At 48.8% G+C, this 20,000-nt stretch overlaps 1 protein-coding gene across 3 annotated transcripts in view; it reads right to left on the reverse strand.

Moving 5' to 3' along the window:
• The window catches only part of atp8a1 (ATPase phospholipid transporting 8A1), a 149,749-nt gene that overhangs the window by 38,062 nt on the left and 91,687 nt on the right, over positions 1 to 20,000 (reverse strand). For all 3 annotated transcript variants that reach the window (XM_076292132.1, XM_076292131.1, XM_076292134.1), the window contains 4 exons: positions 16,305 to 16,369; positions 9,342 to 9,514; positions 7,084 to 7,267; positions 4,159 to 4,269 (listed from right to left, as the gene is read on the reverse strand). In XM_076292132.1, coding sequence (XP_076148247.1) covers positions 4,159 to 4,269; positions 7,084 to 7,267; positions 9,342 to 9,514; positions 16,305 to 16,369 — 533 coding nt within the window. The remainder of the gene's footprint in view (positions 1 to 4,158; positions 4,270 to 7,083; positions 7,268 to 9,341; positions 9,515 to 16,304; positions 16,370 to 20,000) is intronic.

Here is a 20,000-nt window from a genome sequence, read left to right on the forward strand (position 1 = left end):
TGCAAGGCGAAACCAGTCGTTTTGGTAAAATGTACAAAATTAAGTTAATGTGCTCACATGAACGACCATTGACTAAGCTTCCCAACGATATGTATATCGAGGGTATTGCAAAAAGTATCGCTAAGATAACCGCATCCAAAGTTGGCATGGTTCTCCTGTCACGATACGGCAGAAGAGGAGAAAATCACCTTTTTAAGTAAATTGTCACGTGCGAGAGTGTGAGGACACAGCTATTATTAGCCTTAAGGTAGCGTGACTTTGAAGCGGATGAGTGACTATGTCCAGTTTTATCAACCGAGTGAGTGTCTTTTTCTGCCCCCTAGTTAATACCAGGGACGGTCATAAGGTGTCACTATAGAATATAATTAATGTATTTCAGGGGAAGTAAGGGGAGAAGAAGTTCTACTGCTACGTTAATGGAAAACTTCTCCTGGTCCGTAAAATGACGCCAGGATATTTCTAAAAGTTCGTGCTTTTGACCGTTCGTGCCCTGAAAGGCAAGTCTTTCACATTCATATTCGGTTACATCTGCCAAGAACGATAGAGAGCTTGCACATTGAGTAACGAATAGCCTAATGAGTAGGCTACATTAGCTCTACCGTAAAACCTTATAGCGGCGTGGACAAATGGAATGACTGCTAATGCGTTTAATCTTCACCTAAATAAAGTCAGGGTTTAACAGTCAAAGCGTATGTTTATCCATGAAATTTGTTCACAATATAAAAGTGTAGACTGTATACTGTTGAATTATGCAAAAACGTGAAATTCGACATTTTAACCCGTACGTTTGTTTATCGTGGATTTTCTCAAAATAGCACTGTGCGCAAGACGACTGGTTTCGCCTTGCAGGGTCACATATCACAATATATGTTGGCAGTTAAGTTATTGCAATTGCTTATACGCGACCTTTGGACACAGGACCATTTTCCTTTCAAAAATAGTCAAAGAAACTACTTACACAAAGCTTTGGCCAAGCAACGATTGAAAACAATTCTATTGAATAGGCCACATTTCTTGTGTGGGACTGAAACCTCTGTGAGGTGGTAAAAAAGCAACCAAACTCCCCCAACACGCACAAACTGAGGTAAACCTATTAGTGCAACAAATGTAACTTTTAGCTTTCCCTTGGGAAACAAGCATCTCGGATGTCAGACCGCTCACAAAATGGAGGTGTTGGATACAGCACTAGCTGGGGAAACAGCAAGGCCCACGTCCTATTATGTGCTTCAAATCCCTCCAGGCAGCTTGAGGGGAGGGGCCACTTTTTCCCCCCTGGTAACAAAAGGTGTGTTTGGGAAGAGATCGCCTTTCACAGAGCACCGTAGCCTGCTTCGGGAAAGAACAAAAAAAAAAAAAAAAAAAGTCTTCAGCTTTGGCATCGTATCTGCTGAATGTGCCTGCCACTGCGAGAGAGGGCTTCAGGCAAGAGAGTGAGAGACAGAGAGAGAGAAAGAAAGAGAGAGAAAGACGCAAGTAATACTCACTGGCATATCAAAGTGAAGGAACAGCAGCAGCTGTAGCATATTGCTTCCTTTTGTGAGGAGGGAGAAAGGGGACAGGAGAGAGAGACCTAACACTACAGGTTGGGCCAAGGCAGGAAAAAAATAAAAAGGAAAAGCTATAAGCTTCAGCTCCCAAGCCTGTGCCGCCAAAGGAAGAAAGAAGGCTAACCTGGGAGAAAACTAAAAAAAAAAAAAAACTGCAGCAGCTGCACAGCACCGATTGTCTAAAGACGTTCAATCAATCCTGCTGCCATCACCTCCAACACTGATTCATGGTGCTTCATGGTTCATGCTTATGATAGACTGAAGGAATTTCCCCATAGAAATCATTCCCCAGGATATTCATGTACCATTCGGAGGAATTCCTACATAATGCTACAAGAGACACTCCTTTCTCCACCAGACCAGCCATCCAAAAAAAAAAGTGCTGACATCTAAAACCAAAGCTTAGGATGAAGGAGTTTCTGAATGTTGTCATACGGACCCGATACGCTGCTGTGGTGGAGGTTTCGGTGCTTGCGCTCCCACATCAATGCTCAGAAGACGGTCTGTGTGAGATGAAATAACCAGCAAAAAAAAAGACCTTCTTTCACCCCCCCCACAACCCAAGCCAACACAATACAGCATTACAACCCAAACAAGCCTTGTCATCTGAAAAGTCATCATTCACTCTCAGCCTTTTGCTTTCCTAGTCTGGGGCAGCCATAGCAGAGGAACAGACTGGAGTCGGAGAGCCTTTAAGGTGATTTACTGCGACATATTTATAAAAAAAAGGGGGGGGGGGGGGGGGGCAGACATGAGAGAGGACCATGTGTGAGATGGGGGGGCAGTTCACAGGTCAAGTGGCACCCATACAAAAAAGAAGATGAATTTTCAAGAGGTGGGGGGTGGGGGTTCATATTTCTGGTGGAGTTGCACTGCTTTATGGTCCGAAGGCGAGCCCTCTGACTAGCAAACAGTGCGTCACCCCACTCTGATACCCGTGACGTTCTCATGACATCTAGATGATGCTTTGTCGGCTCCCAAACCCCTCAGCCCCGAACCCTCCGCCACCTCTGACAGGCATAACTGTCACTCAAACCACAAAGGGCAGAGAAGAACGTGATGTCTTACTACAGAGTGGCTGATGGGATGGAGGAGAGCCGAGTTTTTGTATTCGTATGTGTGTGTGTGTGTGTACTTGCCACCCCTCTTTATACACAATGTCCATAAATTTCTCCCCGATGTCCTAGATGAGAAAGAAAAAGTCATCTGGTTGCCTTCAGTCTCTATGTCTCTAACTGGACTGATTTAGGAGTCCTGATGACAGACGTCTGCCATATCTCTCAAAATGATGAACAAGCAGAGCATAGCGGGAGTTTGGAGTCAGCCGTTTGGAGTGTGTGAAATAACACACACGCGGAGGAAATTTCAGAACTCTCTGGTACGCCAGCTCCCAGTTCATTATGTTTACACAGGCAGCTGCTGCAAGACTGCTGTAGAGCACGATCGTAAAAAATGGAGTTTAAGTTCAATTCTAGGAGGTGGGCTACAAATCTCAGCAAATCTGATGAGTTGGCATCTGACCCCTTTTTAAATGCCCCCAGAGAAAAAAAAAAGCAGAGATCATTCCTGACATGTCAACTTCCCTTGGCTAAGTGCGGCCGAAAGATCAAAACGTCCCGCCGTGACGCGGCAGATAAGGCCAGTGCTGATAGCTAGGCTCCTTTCTCTTGTCAGGGCCGGCTCTTTTTCGGACCTCTGATGCCGCTATCGGCGCACCTCCTGGCTTCTGTCAAATGCCGTCGGTGATGGATGGGCTGCCGGCCCGAGGGTCTGGAGTGCTTGGGCAGCTTCTGCGTGTGGTTTCCGGAGAGAGCATTCGTCACGGTTTTTGGAGCATCAACGTATGATTGGCTAATTAAGACCTATACAGAACTACAATAGCGTCTATACAAATGCCTGATGGTTTTGTTTTTCGCAGAGGGAATGAAGTCATAGGGCTCTTTAATTAGGAGACCTGAGTTAACTTACACAGGTTTAGACAGATAGCTTTATTTCTCTGCACGGGGAAATTGATTTGTAGCACGATCACTAGGTACATCATTACGGTGTCACAAACGTACATAAAAGTATTTCATCACACCATAATAGTCCATTATAAGTCTACATATGTGTAGACATACTGTACATACCTGGACAGAGTCAATAGCTGCTTTCAGACATAGATGTAAGTCCGCAATATTTGGAACTCCGAACTTAGGCGGCTCTTACACTACTTCCCTCCTAGTATTTCGGACAACATTATGTAAATGAGCTCATGTCTGAAAGAAGCAAGAACGTGCAGAGATTCTGTTCATGTGCGTGTTCAACCACGCGGAGATTCTGTTCATGTGCGTCGGTGTCATTCACACATAATGTCCGCATGTAAGCATCATATCTGAATCACCCGAAGGGTCAGACATCCGTTTGACAAAGATCTGCATATAGTGCAGGGGACGTGTCTGAAAACAGTTAGTGTGACTAAACTCTGCATTTGGAATAGACCCCAGATAACACAAACAGAGAGCGGAGTGCCTGTGCCAACGTGATTCACCTCAACGATGTGCAGTAGAGACGACTCTCACCCAGACCCACACTAACGGAGAGTGTCTGAAACTGTGTGAAGTCCACTCACCTCAATGATGTAGAGGACGATGTTCTTGTAGAAGCAGTAGAGGATGCACTTGGCCACTCGGTTGTAGTTCCAGGCCCCGTGGACAAGCAGGAGGTTCTTCAAGTACTTGAACTGCAGGGGGAGAAAGGTGAGGAAAGACACAGATAAGCCTGATGGGAGAGAGCGAACAGAAAACACGCAGGGAGCTCCGATCAACAATCGCAGCATCCACAACAAACACTGATACACAAACCCACAAAATGGACCTTGGGGAAGCTCTGACTGTTGGATTAAAACTAGGGAACAATCTAATCAGCATTTTGACGGAAGGAAGCTGGTATCGGACGGGGGACTGCAGAGGACTAGGCAATGTTGAGCTGACTGGACACATTCTTGGCACATTCTGTGGGGTGATTTTTTTGCAATACTTTTAACCGACCTTGAGCTTGCTGGGGGTTTGCTGAAAGGGGGAGAGGAAGAGAAAGGGTCTTTCTTAATCTCTCTCAGTGGAACAGGGGGAGTTGGTAGGGACGGGAGTACACTCATGGGGGATATACATGTATGGGAGGCTGCTGATCCCTCTATTTATGGCAAATCTTACTTTGTCTTACACAATGCGATCTGCCCTAACATCCCAATGCAGGTGCATCATGGAACGTCAATGAACAGCAGAGGAGAGAAGTCTCCCTTGGCAACCATAAACAGAACACACGAGCATGTTACCGCAGAGCTGTGGTGGCTATGGAGGCTGTTGCTATGAGGGCACTCGGGCGGTAGTCCTTCTGCTGTGATTGATGGACAGGGGAACTTGGTGCGACTTTCTTAGAACAACACAGATGTCAAGCTGGGGTAAACATGCCTTACATGCCTTAAGGTAAACACAGGGTCAGTGACACCCGGTCAGGGGCAGGAAAGGTGTCTGTGTGTGTGTGTGTGTGTGTGTGTGTGTGTGTGTGTGTGTGTGTGTGTGTGTGTGTGTGTGAGAGAGAGAGAGTGACAGTGTGTATGCCCAAGTATGCCCATGTATTTATTTGTGTCTGTATTTAAGGATGTGCATACATATGTGTACAGGTATGTGTGTGTGCCTGTTTATATGCACTCAATCTGTGTATGTATGTGTGTGTGTGTGTGTGTGTGTGTGTGTGTTTGTATATGGTGTCTGAGCGCACAAGCAGGATAGGAAGCAGGATAGGAGTTTGTGTGTGTGCGTGCGTGTGTTTGTGTGTGTGTGTGTGTGTGTGTGTGCGATGGCCATGAGGATCGAGTGAAGAGGAGGAGGAGGAGGGTTTCAGGAGCCGCTGTCTCTGGGCCTGACCCCTGGAGCTCAGGGGAGCAGAGCTGCTGACAGACAAGCAGCAGTGGAGCAGGGGAGCAGTGGAGGAGTGGTGGAGTGGGGTGTGCAGGGAGGAGGTGGGGAGTCAGGGAGGAGGTGGGGAGTCAGGGAGGAGTGGGGAGTCAGGGGATACGTGCAGGGAGGGGGTGGGGAGTCAGGGGGGGTGTGCAGGGAGGGGGTGGGGAGGCAGGGGGCAGGTGGGGAGTCAGGGGGGGTGTGCAGGGAGGGGGTGGGGAGGCAGGGGGGAGGTGGGGAGTCAGGGGGGGCGGGAGTCAGGGGATACGTGCAGGGAGGAGTGGGGAGTCAGGGGGGGTGTGCAGGGAGGGGGTGGGGAGGCAGGGGGGAGGTGGGGAGTCAGGGGGGGCGTGCGGGCCGGTCCGATCCCCACTCTCATTCTGCTGAGTTTCTGGGAAGCGCCGCATGGAGCTGCAGCCCCATCACTCAGAGCCTGCCACACACACCCCACCCCCAACACACACACACACACCACCCCGACCACCTGCCCCAAAAGACCCCAACTTCAAAAACTCACAAGGTCTGAACGACAGGCAGAAATGTGTGCTTTGTAAGTCAGTCACCCTGTTAAGGAGGGAGAGAAAGTGGAAAGCGCCTTTGAAGCCTGATTAAAATGTAATTTTTAAATAATGTGTCTTTCATGGGGATGCTAAAGAGGTATTTTTCTTTGGCGGCCGGATGAATTGACCGGCCCTGCTCTCGTTACTGGCGCGCGGACGCCGCTTCCTCGTTCCTGGCGGGCCGGGGTGTAATGTAACGTTAATTTGATCGCGGTGCGACCCGCACACTTCACGTCTGATTAATGATGGAGGGATGAGAGAGGAGAGAAAAAAAAAAAAAAAGGGAGATGGAAAAAAAAAAAGAGCGCCCATGCAATCCTTTACCCCTCCTTCCCCTGGTTCACTTCTTAAATATCACACTAGCTGCAGGGGCACTTAAGGCAAGACAGGATCCTTTTGAGCGAAATCTGATGCAACATGGCGAAGAGAATGAGCACAGCCTGTAGCTCTCAATGCACCAGTCAAGTGTGTACCGGTGTGCCAGAAACAGAAAACACACACATGCACACACCCACACACACCCACACACACACACACATAAAGGTAAAGGAGACACAGTTGGGTGCAGAGCAGGAATCCATCGCACCCCACCCCCCCCCACCACCACCACCTACACCTCCATGCATGGAGAGGATGCTCGACTTCAGTTACAAGCACAATAACATCGCCTTGAGTAGCATCTCAACTATGACACCTGTGACAAAGACTGGGGATTACAAAACGTGGCCTTTTTAAATTAAGTTTACATAAATGGGAAAGGATCGGGTTCACTCAATTACTTATTGGTAGGGGGAGGGAGAAGGGGAGGGAGAGAGGGAGGGAGGGAGAGAGAGAGGGACAGAGGGAGAGAGAGAGGGAGAGGGACAATAGTCCATTGCCCTGAGTCGAACTGCAATGGATTTGTCCTGGATAAGGTAACCTAAGATCCCTGTGATGTCCCTAAAGACAAATGCTGTTCACCTGGTGAGCCTGCCCGACCTCTGAACCTTGACCTCTGCCCTCCCTGCCCTGCCCTGCTCTGACCCAGTCCTGGCTCACCTGTGCGATGGAGTAGTCTGAGGAGTTGGCGGCCTGCAGGCCCTCGTTGCCCGAAATGCCCACGCCCACGTGGGCGGTCTGGATCATGCCCACGTCGTTGGCGCCGTCCCCGATGGCCAGCGTGATCACGCGCACCTGCTTCTTCACCATCTCCACCACCTCCGACTTCTGCAGTGGAGACACCCTGCAGCACAGACAGACAGACAGACAGACAGACAGACAGACAGAGAGACAGAGAGACAGAGACATGGGAGATCACAAGAGGGTAAAACCCAGGTAAATGGCCCTCAAGAAATGGTAGTAGTGAATGGTAGTGGTAGTCAACTCTTATGAATGCAAGTGATGTCAAAGATATCTCAGTCAATATGAACATGAGGTCAACCATACTCAACATCTTGCATTATTTGGGATTTACCATAAATTGTTTTATTGTTTCTCATCCAGTTATACTGTATGGTCCTAAAAGGAATTCAGGCCAAAGCCATAAACACTGTACAGTAGTTGTATGAAACAGTCATGAACGGCACAAGAGTTTAACTTGGCTATGAATTTCTCAACATGCCCTTAAATGTGCATGAAATTGAAAGAGAACCAAAGTGCTCCCCGCGCCCCCACCCCTATGTTTTATAGAGGAGTCTAAAGCACGTGGCCCCTACCTGCCCCCCTGTGCCAGAAGAATGGTGTGATTTCAGCAAAGACAGGAAGCAGGATTGAACTCAAAACACCGACTGTACATCAGAGGATTTGGAGCCATTTTTCTTACACCTAATACCAGCCGACAGTCACTTCCTTTCTCTTTACCTCTCCTTCGGTCCTCCTGTCATTCTCTCGCTCTTCTTCTCTCACTCCCCTCTCTCTCTTCCTTTCAGTCTCTCTGTCTCTCTCTCTTTCCTTTCTTTATCCTCTCTGTCATCATGTGTCTCTCCGGCTGGTGATCTCAGCGCTCTGATTCCTCTGTGACGGGCCGGCCCCCACAGGCACGGGGTCAAACTGCCACTTGTGATGACCAGACAGACCCCCCCCCCCCATACCCCACTCCTGCTGCCTCTGACCATCCCCATAACCATCCTTTAACCCCCCCCACCCCCTAACCTGCAGGGAAGAGACAGCGCTGCACCCACATACATACATGCCTGGTCTACTGAAAACAGACAGCCTAGTGGTCTCCACCTTCCCTTCTCTTTTTCTTTTAACTTTTCTTCCCTCTCTCATTCCTTTCTTTCTCTTTTTTCTCTCAGGGTGGGAAGTGAAAAGGGCTCTTCGTGAGTCAGCTCGTAGCCTATTCATCTCCAGCACTGTGTGCAGGCCTGGCTCACATCTGATGGCAGCCTCTCTCTTTGTGTGTGTGTGCATGCTTGTGTGTGTATGTGTGTGTGTGTGTGTGTGTGTGTGTGTGTGTGTGTTTGTGTGTGTGCATGCGCACGTGTGTGTATGTGTGTGTGTGTGTGTGTGTGTGTATGTATACACATGTGTGTGTATGTGAATGCCATGAGAGAAGCCAGACAGAGTCTGAGGTCATGCACTGCTCTGTGGCTCTGCAGTGGCACCTGCAGCCAGCCTGCTGCCGTTTCCGCAGACACGCCCCTGAGTTTAGGCAGCGCTGCGTCTGCTCTCCTCCGTCTGGGCACCTCAATGCCTGAATACCTCCCTCACAGCAATGACCCCATCACACAGCAACAGGGTCTGGTCTCGTGCTTTAGGCTCTCTCTCTCTCTCTCTCTCTCTCTGTGTGTGTGTGTGTGTGTGTGTGTAAAGACTGCAGATAGGCACAGCTCTGTGTGTGTGTGTGTGTGTGTGTGTGTGTCTAACCTCTGCAGTTAGGCACAGCCCTCATTAACACTCCATCACGTAGAGGCTGCCGTGTTTATCGTCAGGACTCTGACCTACAGCGGGGCCAATTTACTCTGAAAATATTCAGCCCGTGGTTCCCTGTAATGGGCCGCCAGCCCCCAGCATTATTCCACAAAGTCTTAATTTGCTTCCACCTCTTTTCCTGCATATATCCACCCCCAACCCCACACCCCCCAGGTCACGACTCTCTAAGGAAGCCTCTTGATTGCTTTATATTCATTCAGTAAAACTGCACAGGCCTATATTTAGTTACACTAATCTCAAAGGCATGGCTTTTAGACAGTAACTGGATGGAAAAACAAACATTCGACTAGCAAAACAGTTCAATTCATTTGACTAGCGGAACAGTTGCATGTTGTTGTTTGGTGCAATGGCGTGTGCAGTTTCCGTGGTGACGGCGGCCTCACCTGCAGCATATGACAGCCTTGCAGGACAGTGCCAGGTCCAGGAAGTACTGGCGCGCTCCAAAGGTGAGGGCGTACTTGAGAGTCTTGCCGTCGATGATGAGGGCGAAGTCGTTCTCTTTGTGCAGCGCATCTCCCAACATGCCACAGTGATGGCTCAGCGTTTCTCTGGTGTCCTGGGAAACAATAAGACACCAATAAACAACAAACAATAAGAGATAATAACATCCCAAACACAAACACCAAAAATGTAAAAAAGTATTTCTGAAAATAAATTGGACAATAAAAAAGTTTTTAGATCAGAAAGTAGGTATACCGTAAGTAATATTCGGCCAGATTCCCATACATATATTAAGCTTAGTCATAGGAAAAAAAAAATAAAAAATTTCAATAGATATTTTCATTGATGTTTTCTTTTAGTCTAGACTGGCATGTTAAACATAAGTTAGCAATGTAAGCATAAGTTAGTAATTCGTGTATAGATGCAGTTAAGTAATAACATTTGTTTGTTTGTTTTTTTTAAAATAAAAAATCAGAATTCTTAAGGGCAGTGTTGAAACACTACTAAAGTGAACACACAGCAAACGGTCCCCTTCCTTGAACAAAGCGAGTCTATTCGCCGAGTTAGGAAAATAAAGTGGAACCCAGGCAGCTGTCCGGCCCATCCTGAGCGACGCCAGCCCTTTACATCTGGTAATTGTACAGATTATTATTAATACCATTACCATCAGGCCGGGAAACAAGGCAGAAATGCATCAAAAACATACATATGCCACGCCTCATTACAACAGCAACAGCTGCCTTGAACCCTGGCTTGATGGTTGGGTTGAGTAAGGAGACCTTCTCATGCTCCTGACTGGGAGGACTGGGCAGGACAGGCCAGGAATGGCTACTTCGGTGCTATGCGATCTTTCAGTTTCCTTTCCCTTTACTTTTGCTTTCTTGCATAGCTGCATATTTTTTCTTCGTTCTTTGGTATCCAGGCACGTTCATCTGGGTTTAAGGGCCCATTTTCAAGGAATGTCCAATGCTAGCTCAATTCGGTTCAGACTAGGGAAGGTCGGGTAAATTTCTCACTATTAGCTGATTAAACATGGAAGATTTTAATGAATACTGACTTGTTATTTAAGCCTATTTTTTTCCCTTTTTTTCTTATAAAGACACATTCGGCTCGACCATTTTCCTGTTGGTTTTGCCTTTTTTAATGGAGACAATTATTCTTTCAGCAGGAACTGAGCAGTTTGTGTTGAGTTTTGCCTGTCGCTGCAGAGGGAGTAGTGGTGTGTGTGTGTGTGTGTGTGTGTGTGTGTGGGCATGGGGCTGTATTTGGTTTGGGAGTGTTGCACTCCATTTGATTTCCCATAAAAAGAGTCACATGACTCCCAGTCGAGAGAGACAGAGAGAGAGAGAGAGCGCGAAGGAGAGAGAAAAGAATCCTGGGAAAACAGGAAGGCAGCAGCCGCGGCAGGCTTCTCCTGTGAGGGCAGGAGGCAGCGTCTGGACACAACGCGGCTACAGTACGTCTACGGTAACGACTGACGTCTACGGCCTCGGCCTCTACTGTACTGCTGGAAGTGACCGTGGGAGCCTAGCTTCTGGGGTCACCCTGGAGGATTCCGTGGTGTGACCTTTGACACGCTACTGGGGTTTGAACCTGTGCTTGAGTGATGATCGGCCTTCTCAGAGGACCACTCTGACACAGATGTGGGGAAGAGGAGGAACTCGATGGGGCTCCCAGTTTTTTTTCCAGTGTGGGAGAGGTTGAGTTCCTGCTTCCAGTGGGCACACGTCTTCCGGAAACGCCACTGGTGCCTAAGTGGTTGGTTTGCCATGTTTCATCTTACAGTAGTTCACATTAGGGGATAACAGAAAAGGTTAAGAAAGCTGCTCTAAGAAAAAACATTAAGGGTGTAATGTTATCATAGCCTCCTGTGCAGAGGTTGTCGGCCATGTTGTGCCTTGTGTTGCTACGAGCTGATGTACAAGAGGTGCTGCTTCACAGGGCGTGTTTACACACCAGAGGGGAGGCTTAGAATATAGATGAAGAGATACTACAGTAAGCACTTGTAAATCATAAGGCCTTAGCAACTCTACACTTAGCCACTGACACGGACGCACATCAAAAGGGACTGAAGCGCCTCGGAGAGCGGCGAGCGCTAGTCAGCGGGACGGCTGGAGGGAAAGGTGACGGCGTCCACATGTGTGAAAGTGAACACCACCGGTTACAAGACCACGATGGGCTCGTACCACTAAACCGAAGGGGCCACCGCCGTAGTCCAGGCGATAGCGTTATACCTAACGGCTTCAGCAGACGGTCTTCTTCAATAGCCACCGTCAGCCAATAGCTGTGAGAGGCCCCCGGGGTGGGGGGTGGTGAGGTAGTAGGGGTGGGGTAAGGCGGGGGGGGGGGGGGGGGGGGCAACAGGGAAGGTGAAGGGGGTGCAGAACAGATGCCTTGGGGCAGCGAGATTGCACCTTGGGGACTCAGCAACCCTCTCCTGGCATAACAAAGCTCTGAAACCCAAGCTCAAAGGAAATATTTGGACAGAGGAGACTCAGGTTTCATACAGGGGAGAGTGGGAGAGGGAGAGAGGGAGAGAGCGAGGGAGAATGGAGGGAAAAGAGAGAGATAGAGAAAGAAAGAGATAGAGTGACTGTGCAATAGAACATGAGAAAGAGAGAGATACAAATTTAAGGGAAGAGATAGATATATAGATATATAGATAAATAGATAGATAGAGAGAGAGAGAGGAAGAGAGAGAGAAAGACAGAGAGAAATGATGGAAAGTGAATGAGTGAAGAGCCACAGAGGAGCACAGCTGTGAAGATTTCTCCATAAGAGCGTGGTCATCCCTGAAGGGGGCCATAAACTAACGTGTGTGTGTGTGTGTGTGTGTGTGTGTGTGTGTGTGTGTGTGTGTGTGTGTGTGTGTGTGTGTGTGTGTTTGTGTGACACGCATGTGCCTGCATGAAAGAAATAGAGACAGAGAAACAGCACACCAAGTGTGTATAACTACTTAGCACCACTCCTTCACGTGCTTTCAAGTGCAAAATAAAAATGTTGAAAGCAACACAATGTCCCGGTCAGTAATCAACGAGAAAATTAAACAGAGCAGGCATCAGAGCGGAGCACCCACTTGTATCTATTTGCCTCTGTACCAAAGCGTCGCCTTCTAAAGCAGTCGTGTTATGGCTACGGCAGGAACACCAGGCACAGGGACTCAACAGTGTTTGCATTAAGAATGCGTTGTGGACGTGCATTAGTGCATACATCCGTGAGACCACAGAGAGACCAGGCGTCTTCAGGCAGCTATTAACTAAGACTGGGTGGAACGGCGTTATCTCACTGATGAAATTGATGGGATTTAGGCCCTTGAAGGTGGTCTGGTCTCAAGTAGGAGAGAGAGCTCATTCTAAACACCCGGAATACATTAAGAAAAGAACGCAATCCACCACATACATACACACACACACACTTGTGACTCACAAATTCTATAGCCACACATGCATCGGAATGCTTCCATAGTTAACTCTATTCTTCCATCTGCTGTTGTTTTTCTCCACCTCAAAGGCAAGAGAGGAAGTGTGCGCTCGACTTTTCATTGTGTCTGCCCGAGTCGTTCATCTCCACGGCCTCACAAATGTCACCGAGGTTCCTCAAGTTTAGACTTTAACCGATGAGCTTCCCTTAGCAAAGCGTAGACAGGCGCAGCGTGTAGTCACGCATGCTGCACGTGTCCGCGTCGACACTACGCTTGGGTTAACACGGAAAGGGGGAAGAGAAGAGGTGTGCTTTTAATCATTCTTTGTTTTCCTTGGAAGATGAATCACTTCTTTTCTTGTCCCTCATGCATTTCATTCTGTGTGAAAATTAACCCTGCATTTGATCACCTATTAAAAAGAAACCAACCTGTGGCTAGCTGACCTAAATTCCCACGGGCGGTCAAGCTCAAAACGTTGACAGATTTCTTAGTACTCCATTACAATTTGACAATTCAGCAGTTTCTTTATGAAGAGCAAAATGGATCAAACTCTTTTGATCCATTTAGGTATAAGTTACAGTATGAATACCCTACACAAGGTCAATAAAGCTTTGAATCACACATACAGAAACATTTTGGACCGTGTGCAACATTCTTCACTGAAATACGGTCTTTTCCTCTTTTATGTCTTAATAGTGAGGTGGATGGCCTTGTGGGCCTCATCTTCACAGCCAAGCAGTTAACAGTGAGAGAAAAAAGATGGAGAGAAAGGGAAAAAGAGAGAGAGAAAAAGAGAGAGACAGAGAAAATCTCAGATCGCTGTGGCAGTTGGAGTTCTGGTCTGCTTGTGCGTGTTAGTGTGAATTCCAGGGGTGTTTTTCCAAATAGCGTTGTGTAAGCGGGCCTCGGAGCGAGAGTGGGTCCGGGGCCGGGGGGGGCCTGACGTGCGACGTTTCGAACAGCGGGGCCCCGAGCGCTTTTCCCGCGTGTGCCTTCGCCTCTTAGCCCGCGGTTCATTCATCATGCTAAATGGCTGTTTGACAGACTGAGACGCGTCCGTCAACACTGAGCCACACATGCACACACCCTCCCTTCCGCCTAGCCCTCCACCCACACACACAACCCCGCTCGCCATCCAAACACTACAGTCCACCACAACCCTCCCACTCGCCACGGGACACACTTCGCCCGGTCAGGGGTTCCACCGAGTGTGTGTCTGTGTGTGTGTGTGATAGAGGTATGGAGAGAGAGAGAGAGAGAGAGAGAGAGAGAGAGAGAGAGAGAGAGAGAGAGAGAGAGAGAGAGATTGAGAGTGTACGCAAACGTGTCTCTCTGATAACAGTTCCCTCTTCTGCAAGCACCAGGGCACTCTTACGTCCTGCGACAACAGACAAACCTCTCACTGCAGAAGCTACATATCCTCCAGGCCCATCAGGGTGTGTATGTGTGTGTGTGTGGAAGCGGGTACAGGCTGTGTGTGTGTGTGTGAGTATATGTGTATATGTGTGTGTGTGTGTGTGTGTGTGTGTGTGTAAGGGGGTATTGGCTGTGTGTGTGTGTGTGTGTGTGTGTGTAAAGGGGGTATTGGCTGTGTGTGTGTGTGTGTGTGTGTGTGTGTGTGTGTGTGTGGGTGGAAGGGGGTACTGGCTATGTGTGTGTGTGTGTACGTTTATGTGTGTGTGTGTGTGTGTGTGTGTATACTGTATGTGTATGTGTATGTGTATGTGTGTGTGTGTGTGTGTGTGTGTGTGTGTGTGTAAGGGGGTATTGGCTGTGTGTGTGTGTGTGTGTGTGTGTAAAGGGGGTATTGGCTGTGTGTGTGTGTGTGTGTGTGTGTGTGTGTGTGTGTGTGTGTGTGTGTGTGTGTGTGTGTGTGTGTGTGTGTGTATGTGTGGGGCTAATGGGGGTCATCTGGAGGTCCGTGGCCCCTGCTCTCCACACGCGGCCCGACTCTCCATCTTAGCGAGAGGCGCTCTGTAGCTGAGCCCCGACCATAAGGATCCCCTTTCCCTCCCTCAGGCCCTATCAGCCAGCCCCTGCTCCACCACCACAACCTTTCTTTCTTTTCATCCCCTCTCTATCTCTCTCTCCCTCTATCTCTCGCTCACCCGCCCACTCTCTCTTTCTCTTGATTCTTACCCCCCCACCCCTCCTCTCATTCTTACACTATCTCTTTCCACTGCCTCCCTCTCTATTTCTCCTTCCCTAAATCCAACACTTTCTTTTCCCTTCCCCAACCCCCCCTCCAGGAAGAGTCCAGCGCAGAATCTGTGCAGCCCTTAGCAAACGCACCGGAGGCACCAGAGCTCGGGGTTATATGAGAATGCCACAGGGAAGACAGGAGAAAACAACTGATAGAGTGATCAAGCACACTGAAAAGAAAAAAAAAAAACGAAAAAAAAAAAAAAAAGAGATTCCTGGAGTGGAATGAAAAATGCGCTGAGGATGAAGTACGGCTCAGTGCGAGCCGGGTCACGGTGTCAGGAGCCCAGTACAGTCGGAGGAGCCCAGAGGACCCACTGACTCACACATCTGCAACAGCACGCAGCTTAAATACACTCCCTCCACTTAGGCCTGATGCTTGCAGCACACACAGTATCAATGCTGAGGCCTGCCTACAAATGGCAATAAATAGCTGGCTAGGCCTGCCGCATAGAGTACATATATTGATGTGCACAGCGCATGCAGCATCGGTAATGCATCGCTTAGCCTCCAGCCCACCATATGGTTCCACACATCAGATGTGTGATAAAGCCATTCGGTTGGTCATGGCTAATTATCCACAGTTAGAATGGTACTGGCTTTTTTTCCTCTCAGGGGATGCTCTGCACTGCACACAGTATACAGAAAGCTTTTAGTTTAGTGTACTGCATATCCTGTACCTACATCTCTTCAGGCTCCATACTGACAATTGTTCCTATATTTTTAGTGTTTGTGGATACTCTGTGATTTTATATGCCTTTTTTTTAGGGCATAAATATCTACCTTACTCTTCAGCCAAACACCATTCTTCCAAATCAATGTTTTTTTTTTTTTCGACCAAAGCTGATTTTAAGTGATTACACATCCTAAGCCATGTGAGAGTAAACTTTTATACATTTAAAACTTTTTCTGTCAGTCGTATATTATATCAAATATCCATATTGAATTAAAGCACTTTGAGCTGCATTCTGTGTATGAAAGGTGCTATACAAATAAAGCTTATTATTATTATATTGAGGGCAGATTGCAGTGCATGCTTGCTTCTATTTTTGTCGTATTATTTTTTAGGATTGTTTGGTTCGAGCCAATACGTTTGTTTCCCATTCACATCAGTGTGTGACTTCAGTGAGGAGTTCTAAAGAGGCCCAATTATCTGTTGCTAATCTTCCTTAAGGAATGGTGCCTACTGTATTCGGGTGCAGACTTCATAAAGGAAGTGGGAATAAATCAGGCCTTTAGTCGTGTACGGTAGTTCTGAGCGTGTAACCTGTGGAGCACTTACGTCGAGTGTGTCTTCATTTATCACCAGCAGGCCCATGTTCTTGGTCAGCAGCTTGCAGGAGTGGCCTGAAACGAAAGCACATGTTTATCCGTTAACACCTTCTCATAATCCCCTGCAATCCGGACATGCCGTATAATTAATGACTTCACAACTTAAGCGCTTTCACGGTGTTTACGGCTCCGTAATTCAGATTATTTGATTTTCAGTCATCACGCCCCTTTAATGGTCAGGCGAAACTCCATGGGGTGCCCTCATCTGCAGGGTATTTGGGAATAAACAGATTGGAAATCCTTGAGTCCACATTTCAACAGATCCGCTGGCATGAGCGCTCAGGGGGCCGAACCCCACACGCCATTAATCTCTGTCCGTGTGCGCCGGCTCGTCGGGGCCCCTGCGTCCGCAACGCTACATGGCATGAACAGAACGAACGTGGCAGAGAAAAACAAACCTGCTCCTTTTGCTTCCACCGTGCCTCACACTCGCCCGTGACATAAGCCTTAAAGAGTCGAGAGCGAGTGTGTGCATGTGTGTGTGTGTGTGTGTGTGTGTGCACTTGCTTGCTGCCGCTTACATGACGGATGAGTGGGCCCGTGTGTCGGTTTCCTGTTTTAATATGGCAATGACACCTCGGTTTCCGCAGCGACGGCCCTAGGGGGGCGGTGTCTGTGTGACACGTGCGTCTGTGAAGGGGGTGGTGGTGGTGGTGGTGTGTGTGTGTGTGTGTGTGTGGAGGGGTGGGGGGGTTAAAAGAGAAGTGCAGATTTTTAAGCTGTATTTATCCCAGTCAAGAGCCTGATGTGTAAATGACATACAGAAGGATAGAGAGTGATAAAGAGAGGATGAGAGAGTGAGGGAAATAGATGGAGAGAGGGATAGAGAGAGAAAGAGAGAGAGAGAGAGATGTCTGAAGACCAGGCCTGTTATTGGGGTGGTGTAGTGCAGACTCAGGGCACAGGAGAGTGAGAAGAGAGGGTGGTGTAGTGCAGACTCAGGGCACAGGAGAGTGAGAAGAGAGGGTAGGGGAGAGCAGACTCAGGGCACAGGAGAGTGAGAAGAGAGGGTAGGGGAGAGCAGACTCAGGGCACAGGAGAGTGAGAAGAGAGGGTAGGGGAGAGCAGACTCAGGGCACAGGAGAGTGAGAAGAGAGGGTAGGGGAGAGCAGACTCAGGGCACAGGAGAGTGAGAAGAGAGGGTAGGGGAGAGCAGACTCAGGGCACAGGAGAGTGAGAAGAGAGGGTAGGGGAGAGCAGAGTGTTTTCATACGTCTCCTTCTCTTCTCCTCATCGTCTGGGGATGGAGGGAGAGAAAAAACAGGGCTGAGTGCCCCAGCATGCCACCCCTCAGATGTTGACATACATAGGTAACTTGTAAGTGAGTGTGTGTGAGTGAGTGAGTGAGTGAGTGAGTGAGTGAGTGTGTGTGTGTGTGTGTGTGTGTGTGTGTGTGTGTGTGTGTGCTTCGGCAGGAGAGTGAGAGCAAGCTTTCAGACAAGGTCTGGGGCTGGATAGTGTGAGTATAAGAGTGTTTGTCAGAGGTAATTTGAGTGAGTTAGTGTGTGTGTTTGTGTATGTCCTATGTGTGTGTGTGTGTGTGTGTGTGTGTGTGTGTGTGTGTGTGTGTGTGAGAGAGAGAGTGTGTGTGAAAGTGTGTGTGAGAGAGAGTATGTCTACACAAAGTGACAAAATGTGGAAATCCTGTATGATGAGGAGACAGATAAGAGAGGAATGAATGAATGACAACATCTCACTGCTGCAAAGTGTGCTAACAGGTCCAGAGTGGGAGTAAGAGAGAAGAAAAGTGTGAAAGTGAGTGAACGTGTATGTTTGTGTGTGAGTAAGTGAGTCAATGAGAAAGTGTGTGTGTGTGTACGTGTGTGTGTGTGTGTGTGTGTGTGTGTGTGTGTCTGATAGATACGGGGAGTGAGGGAGAGAGCAGGAGAGAGCAAAAGAGAGAGAGAGAGAGAGAGGGAGGGAGAGAGAGAGAGAGAGGGAAAGAGAGAGAGAGAGAGAGAGAGAGAGAGAGAGGGAGGGAGAGAGAGAGGGAAAGAGACAGAGAGTGCGTTTGTGCTGAGCGTGTGGTGAGGGCCTGAGCTCACTTCCTCGGAGCTGTGATCCCCGGGCCTGCCAGCCTGTTTTTCCGACGAGCGCCAAAGTGCAAACGCACAGCAAACTCCCTGCGCGCTGGACACGTCTGCTTTCCATACATCCACCTCCCCCCCCCCCCAACTAACACCATCCACCCATCACTCCTCTGTCTCCTTAGCAACTTTCCACGGCAACACCTAACCCATCCCTGCTTGTGATGTGTTCATCTGGCAGTTGCCTACCATGACATACCGCTTTTAGGGTCAAAACACATGGAACCAAAGAGACCAAAGCTCTAGGGGTCTAGAGTGGGGTTTGTTTTGGACTGAGACACCACTGTGACACAGCACAACCTGAATGTGACGTAAAAGGGAGGAGGGAAGGTAATTAAAGTCGCACAGCAGGCCACCGTGAGCCTCTATGAATGCCAAGCAGCCGTGCCATGACGCATGCCACCCCTCACACTGTGAGCACTGAGGCAGGGGGTACAGACGTACGTGTGTGTGTGTGTATAGAGGTGTGTGTGTGTGTGTGTGTTTGTGTATAGCAGTGAGTGTGTGTGTATGTGTGCGTGTGTGTGTGTATAGCGGTGAGTGTGTGTATCTGTGTGTGTGTGTGTGTGTGTGTGTGTGTGTGTGTGTATAGCGGTGATTGTGTGTATGTGTGTGTATATAGAGGTGTGTATGTGCATGTGTGTTTGCGTTGGCCGGGCAGCATTTGTTTGCCCTTTCATGTCGGTGTCCACAGGCCGCTCAGCGCCAACACCAACAGCGGCCTATTTGCCCGGCCGTCCACACTCTCCGCTGCGGCGTCGGCTGCTTAGGAAAATACATTAGCGGGCCGTTAGTGGACGGGCCTGATGGAAGCCGCAGACTAACGCAGAGGCCTCCGCCGGAGCCCTATACATCAGAACGACCCTTCGGGCGACCCCTGGTTAAAGAGAGGGGTCACATCGGGCCACTCATCGCGCATAGTCCACCCACCCCGCTCAAAGCGCAGCCTCTCGGACTGATCCGAGGGTGCCGTGCCGTCGGCTCATTCATACAGCAGTGGACGGCGGGTTGGTCTGTGGCCTGGACTAGCCTCCCCTTCTGCATGCCCCAAAATACTCGAGAAAGAAGATCCCAACGATGTGTGAGGGTTTAAGACTCCCATCACAGGCTGTAGGAGGAGGTCGAGCCAGTGTGTGTGTGTGTGTGTGTGTGTGTGTGTGTGTGTGTGTGTGTGTGTGTGTGTGTGTGTGTGTGTGTGTGTGTGTGTGTGTGTGTGTGTGTCAGCCTAAAGGAGGAATAAACATGTTCAGCCTCTTTTTTATGGTGTTCTGGCAGGGCGGAATGTGAGGCTCTTTTCACTAGCCGCCCTCATGCTCTCATGCGCGCTCTCTCACTAGCGCAGGAGCAAGGGGTCCTGGGAAAAAAACAAAAAAAAGTGAAGCGCTCACTGTACACTTGTGAAAAATCAAAATGGCTGCCACCCACATGTGTCTGTTATTTTTGACCAGCTCGAAGTACAGAAATAAACATTCATGTGATTCAAAAGCTTTACATATGTGTGTGTATATGCTAATGAGCTTGTGTGTGTCTTCATGTGTGGGTTTGGGTAACTGTGTGAG

Source organism: Alosa pseudoharengus, unplaced genomic scaffold (genome assembly GCF_046254945.1).
Source record: "Alosa pseudoharengus isolate Yale_2024_CS ecotype anadromous, Long Island Sound unplaced genomic scaffold, YU_APseudo_1.1 YU_APseudo_1.1_scf_19, whole genome shotgun sequence".
In the NCBI taxonomy this organism is placed as follows: Eukaryota; Metazoa; Chordata; class Actinopteri; order Clupeiformes; family Clupeidae; genus Alosa; species Alosa pseudoharengus.